Source organism: Pan paniscus, chromosome 17 (assembly GCF_029289425.2).
Source record: "Pan paniscus chromosome 17, NHGRI_mPanPan1-v2.0_pri, whole genome shotgun sequence".
NCBI lineage: Eukaryota > Metazoa > Chordata > Mammalia > Primates > Hominidae > Pan > Pan paniscus.
Window position 1 is genome coordinate 66,552,008 of NC_073266.2, and position 5,998 is coordinate 66,558,005.

Genomic DNA, 5,998 nt, shown 5'->3' on the forward strand with positions numbered 1-5,998 from the left:
TCTCCTGCCTTAGGCTCCCAAGTAGCTGGGACTAGAGGCGTGTGCCACCACGCCCAGCCAATTTTTGTATTTTTAGTAGAGACGGGGTTTCAGCACATTGGCCAGGATAGTCTCGATCTCTTGACCTCGTGATCCACCTGCCTCGGTCTCCCAGAGTCCTGGGATTACAGGCGTGAGCCACCGCCCCTGGCCTGGCCGGCTCCTTTCTAAGGTGGATCCGGGTGCAGGGTCCACCCTGCCTCCACGGTCCCCGCCTGCACCACCCCAACTCCTACTCATGGGGGTCACGATGCTGCACCCCCAGGGGATTCCCCTGCTGCAGACCTGCCCCACCTGGCCAGGCACTATTGGGGAAACCAAGGCAGGGGCTTTGCCCCCACTCTGGGGAGTCTGAGGAGTGGCATGAACCCAGGAAGACACAGGAGAGGGAAGGGACAGGCGGGCCTGCAGGAGCAGCCGAGCTGAGCTCCTGATGCCTAAGGGGCCTGGGTCTGGGCCTGAGTCTGCGCCTTTCCAGGAGGGGCTGGGCTTCGTGCAACCGTGAACTCCTAGGGCCCCTTCAGCAGGCCTTGGCTGGCCCAGAGGCCCTGAGGCAGTTCTGCCAGTCCTTACGAAGCAATGGCCCTGCTCAGGGTGAGGGAAGAGAGGCCCAGGCAGCCTCGCTTCATTTCCAAGGCCGCCATCTTCATTTCCAGGGCCGCCATGTCCCCAGCTCTGGGGTGGCTTTGCCCTTGGAGGCTGGTAACCCCAGGAAACCTCTGCATCTCCCTAGCTGTGGTCAGCAGGCCCCTTCTCCGGCAGACCCTGCCCCTCGCACCCTACAAGGATAAGCAGGGTTCCCCGGTGGCAAAGCCTTGGGCCAGGCCTCTATCCCTGGCCTGGGGGTGCCCTGGCCTCGCTTATTCTCATCCCTGACCTGAGCTCAGCCTGCATGGCTGAGGGACAGAGGCCACTGTACCCTGGGCCTGGGGTTAACGGTGTCATCTGCTAAGCCTCCACTACCGAGAGCGCCACCAAGTCCTCTCCACGCATGTTCACATCTAACCTCCACAGCAGCAGCCTGAGGAGGATTCTATTAAACCGCGCCGAAACAGAGTGAGGTCTAGAGAGGGCGTGTCCTCGTCCTGGGAAAGGACAGAGCAGGGACTTGAAGTGTCCCGGGAACTGATCCTCAGCCCGGGGATTGCTGTGCCCCAGGATCTGCCGGCTCCTCCGACACCTCAGACCCCCGCAGCCAGGCGTGAGCAGGGGGCCGCCAGCTGGGGCGTTCAGGGCAGGCCTTCTGCAGAGGGCTGTCTGGTTCATCTCCTCACCGCCCAGGCCACGGCAGGGGTGGGAGGGACTCCTGCCCGCCAAGGGACTGGAGTTCTGGGTGCAGGTTGGGGAACCAGTCTCTGGGGTAGGGTCCTCAGGCGGGGCCACCCCAGAGCACACAGTCACGCCCTTGGCATTGGGCACACACCTGCAAGGGGCCCCTCCAGGCCTGGGCTCTGGGGCACCAGTGTCCCAGGCCTGGCGGTGCCATCCTGAAGGGAAGCAGAGGCGGGAGAACAGCGGGTAAATGAGCTGGGAGCCCGGGGTTATGGGGGGCACAGCTCTGCCATCCAGCCCTGGCCCACCCGACAGGCTGAATGACCTTCCACAGTCTTTGTCCTCTCTGGCTGCAGGCCACAGCTGTGAAGTGCAACTTTCCCTCAAGGACACCCAGCCAGGGAACCCCCCTCCCACCTGGAGTCCCCCTGGTCCTATGACATAAGCCCTATCTTGGCTGCAAGTGTGTGCGAGCATGAGTACGAGTGAGTGAGTCAGTGTGTGCGAGCATGAGTACGAGTGAGTGAGTCAGTGTGTGTAAGCAAGTGTGTGAGTGTGAATGTGAGTGAATGTGTGTGATGTGTGGTGATGAGAGTGAATGTGACTGAGCATGTGTGATGTGTGTGGTGTGTGGTGAGTGTGAGTGAATGAGTGTGTGATGTGTGGTGTGTGTGAGTGAATGTGACTGAGCATGTGTGATGTGTGTGGTGTGTGGTGAGTGTGAGTGAATGTGACTGAATTAGCATGTGTGATGTGTGGTGAGTGTGAACGAGTATGTGATATGTGGTGTGAGTGAACGAGCATGTGTGATGTGTGTGGTGTGTGTGGTATGTGAGTGTGAGTGAATGAAAGTGTGTGATGTGGTGTGCGTGTGTGAATGAGCATGTGTGTGGTGTGTACAAGTGTGAATGTGAGTGAATGTGTGTGATGTGTGCTGTGTGTGTGTGATGTGTGGTGTGTGTGTATGAGTGAATGAGCGTGTGTGTGGTGTGTACGAGTGTGAATGTGAATGAATGTGTGTGATGTGTGGTGTGTGTGTGAATGAGTGTGTGTGGTGTGTGTGTGAATGAGTGTGTGTGTGTGAATGAGTGTGTGTGATGTGTGGTGTGTGTGTATGTGTGTGTGTGCAGGTACATGTGCGGATCCCTGTGAGTCTGGGACTGAGTGAGGAAAAGTGCTCCAAGGTCCCCCAGGCCACACATCCACTGTTTCCCAGCAGCCTGGCTCCTGCTGTAACTGCTGAGCGTGAAGAGCTGGTCCCCAGGCAGCACCGGGGTGACAACCATGAATGTGCTCCACACAGGAGCGGGGTGTCAGGCAGGAGGGGATGGTCTCTCTTGCCATCAGGCTGCCCTGGCTGTAACCCTCGCCCCAGCTTCCTGCCCCGGCATCCCCCAGCAGCTCTGGGGCAGGAGGAATCGTGGCCAGCCCTAGGGACAGGGGACTTGGGTGGATATGCAGACTCCCCCACCCCCGGCCTTCTTCTCCGCCCAGGGAGGCTGCCCTTTGCCCCTCACCCTGTGCCCCATGCCTCTTCCACCCTCACCCCTTCTATAGATCGTCACAGACCCCAAACCAGGCTCCCTGGTGGTGGCTTGCTGTGGTTTGGGGTGGAAGTCTGGCAACCCAGACCCTACCCCCATTCCCCCATCCTGGCACCTCTGCTCTCTGAATCCCCTGAAGGCTCAGGTGGCCTGAAGTTGTCTTTCTTGCCTCTGGGGAGCTGACATTGGAAGCCCCAGTCATGGCCTCTCCCGAGTCCAGACCTATGTCTCCGGTGGTTTCTGCATGTCCACAGGGATGTGTCATCCCCACTACAGACTCAGCATGCCTGCAAACAGCCTCCTCACCTCCCCTCGGCCCCAAAACGCACCACCCCCTCCACTGACATCCTCCCAGGCGCCCGGCCTGAGGCCATCACCTGGAACCAAATCCCACCAGGATGGACAGAGGCGGCCACGTGGCGGGCAAGGGGAAAGAGGCGCTGGCTCTGGAGCTGGGGAAGCTGGGTCCAAGCCCCTGCAGTCCCTGTGTGAGCTGGGGCCCAGAGCTACCTCCTGAGGCCTCAGTTTCCCCTCTGTTTCGGAGCTGGTGGGACAGTGACTGAGACTGGGTGAGGTGTGTGGAGAGTGGCAGGGGGCTCGTCCAGTGTGGGTCCTGGATCCCGCATGGGAACCCTTGCAGTCGTCAGGGCCTGGCTGCAATTGCCTGTGAGGGCCCTGCCTACCCTGGCCTCCCCTCCGCTCCCACACAGCTGTCCAGTTCCACCATGACCTTTGCCAAGCCATGCCCCGGCTCAGACCCCTCCAGGGCCGGCATGGTCACCACACTGGAGTCCAGTGCCACTGCCCCCACTGCCACAGCTGGGCCCTGGCTACCCCTCTAGCCCTTCACCAGGACATCCCATCCCCACCTCTCCAGGCAAAGCGCACAGCTAGTGTGGTCCCCCACCTCCATCTGCAGCACGCAGCCCCCGGGGGCCCTAACTCACCCCCTCTTCCCTCACAGGGCTTCCCTGCCGTCCAGTGTTGGGTGAGAAAGGTGGAGGGGACATGTAGCCCCGGATGGAGGTGCAGCACCAACGAGAGAGCTCCGGCCTGCGGGAGGGACGCTCAGGCTTAGGTCAAAGCCAGGAGCTCCGGGAAACCTGGGTTCAGCCGCCACGCCCCACGGAGGGGACACACCCTTCCCTGCCTGATGGCAGGGCCCATGGTAGACACAACCCATGACCTCACCTCTCCTGGCTCCAGGGCTCAGCCCTGCCCACTTCTGGAGAATTCCATGACTCAGGTAACAGAGGAGGGGCCTAGCCAGTCTCAGAGCCAAGGTCACACCGCCCTACACCTTGCTGTCCCCACAGCATCTGCAGGAGGGGCACGCCAGGACCAGAGACCCAGGGAGCAGCCTCACCAGAGGGAAAAGAGCCTGTAGAGTGGTGAGCTCAGGTTTGTAGCTCCCGCAGGCAGAGCATGAGGGGCTGGGAGGCGGGGCCTGGGCCTGGCGTCAGGGAGGTTACCTAGCAGACGGTCCCACAGTCCACACTCAGGGCTGCCAGGTACAGCTGCATGGGTTGTGTACTGCTTAACTGCAGAGGGCGCCCCACACACAGACTTGACAGGCTGGCTGGACCACAACGTGATGGCCCTGATTGTTACACACAGACACATACACACGCACGTGCACATACATGCAGACACACGCATACATGCACACGCATGCATACTTGGGTCCACACAGCCTTTTTTTTTTTTTTAAAAAGAGGTGGGTCTTGCTCTGTCACCTAGCCTGGAGTACAATGGTATGATCATAGCCCACTGTAGCCTCGACATCCTGGGCTCAAGCAATCCTCCCGCCTCAGCCTCCTGGAACTATAGGTGTGTGCCACCACACCCAGCTAGATTTTAAAATGCTTTTTAGTGGCAAGATCTCACTATGTTGCTTAGGTTGGTCTTGAACTCCTGGGCTCAAGTGATCCTCCCGCCATGGTCTCCCAAAGTACTGGGATTACACACAGCCTCTTGGGGAGTTATTTCACACCTGTGTCCTAATGGGCTCACACGGCCTCTGCCCTGTTTAAGGATGGCAACAGTGAAGTAAAGGAGTGACTGTTGGGCAGGGGAATGGGCTTGGAATGGAAGAGCTGACCTGAAACCACTTTGCTGGGCCTGCCACATGTTCTCAAATATCAAAATCATCATCACAGCCCTAACTAGGACCCACTGGGCCAGGGCCGGGGCCACCCTCTCCACTGGCCATGGCCTCAGCTGAGTGGAGCCACTTCCCATTCTCTGAACCTGCCTTGATTTGGGGTTGACCAAGCCCTTGCTCATGGTGTCCCCAAGCTGGGTCTCCCCCATATGGACTTTGAGGCACAGCTGAAATGTGACGTTGCACGTGGAGGCTGCCCTGGCCCCTGGAAGGCCTGCACCACCCACCCCCGAGGCTGCAGGCTCTCCCTTCCCTGGGCTCCCGCCTCCCCTCCCACAGGCGTGCCCATGCCTTGCCTCTTAGGAGCTCCCCTCGGGATAACACTTCCAGCAACACACACCTGTGAGGCATGGACCATGGATGCATCAGGCTCTGCTCTGAGGGCGCCACCTTGCAGCACGGGCTTAATCTTCGTAACAGCTCTGCGTGAACATCAATTATTACCTCCATTTTATAGATAAGGAAATGGAGGCCCTGAGAGGTCCCACAGCCAGTACGTGCTGGAGTGTGATTGGAACCCAGGTGGTCTGTCTCCAGGGTCCATGTTCTTCAGCCCCTCTATGATGCTGCCTTCCCTCTTTTCAGGCTCTGGAGTGAATGGTGATGGAGCCTTGGCTTGGTGTGCTGGACACTTGCTTGGTGCCCTGAGCCACCACGTCCAAGTCCAGCTACTGTGAGGTCCCATGCTGGGAGGAATCCCAGGCCCTAGGCCAGGTTCCAGCTGACAGCCCCGGCTGAAGTCCCAGACCACAGCCAGCGTCGCCCCCCAAGACCTGAGGGAAGACATTCACGTCCAAGTCATTTTGGCCCCAGCTTTGGAGACCTGCCAGTGAGCCCTAGACATCATGGACGGGGCAAGCTGCCCCTTCTGCGCCCTGTCCAATCTCCTAACCACAGAATCTGGGTGCATAAGAAAACGGTTGTTTGAAGCAGCTGAGTTCTGGCGTTACTTGTCATGCAGTAACTGATAAACAAAACA

General features: G+C 59.3%; 1 protein-coding gene across 1 annotated transcript; it reads right to left on the reverse strand.

Moving 5' to 3' along the window:
* Positions 1 to 1,301: 1,301 nt before the first annotated feature.
* LOC106634041 (uncharacterized) lies at positions 1,302 to 2,057 on the reverse strand. The gene is given in 4 exon segments (XM_055102446.1): positions 1,302 to 1,430; positions 1,432 to 1,789; positions 1,822 to 1,930; positions 2,012 to 2,057. Coding segments are annotated over 4 exon segments (642 nt in total).
* Positions 2,058 to 5,998: the final 3,941 nt, after the last annotated feature.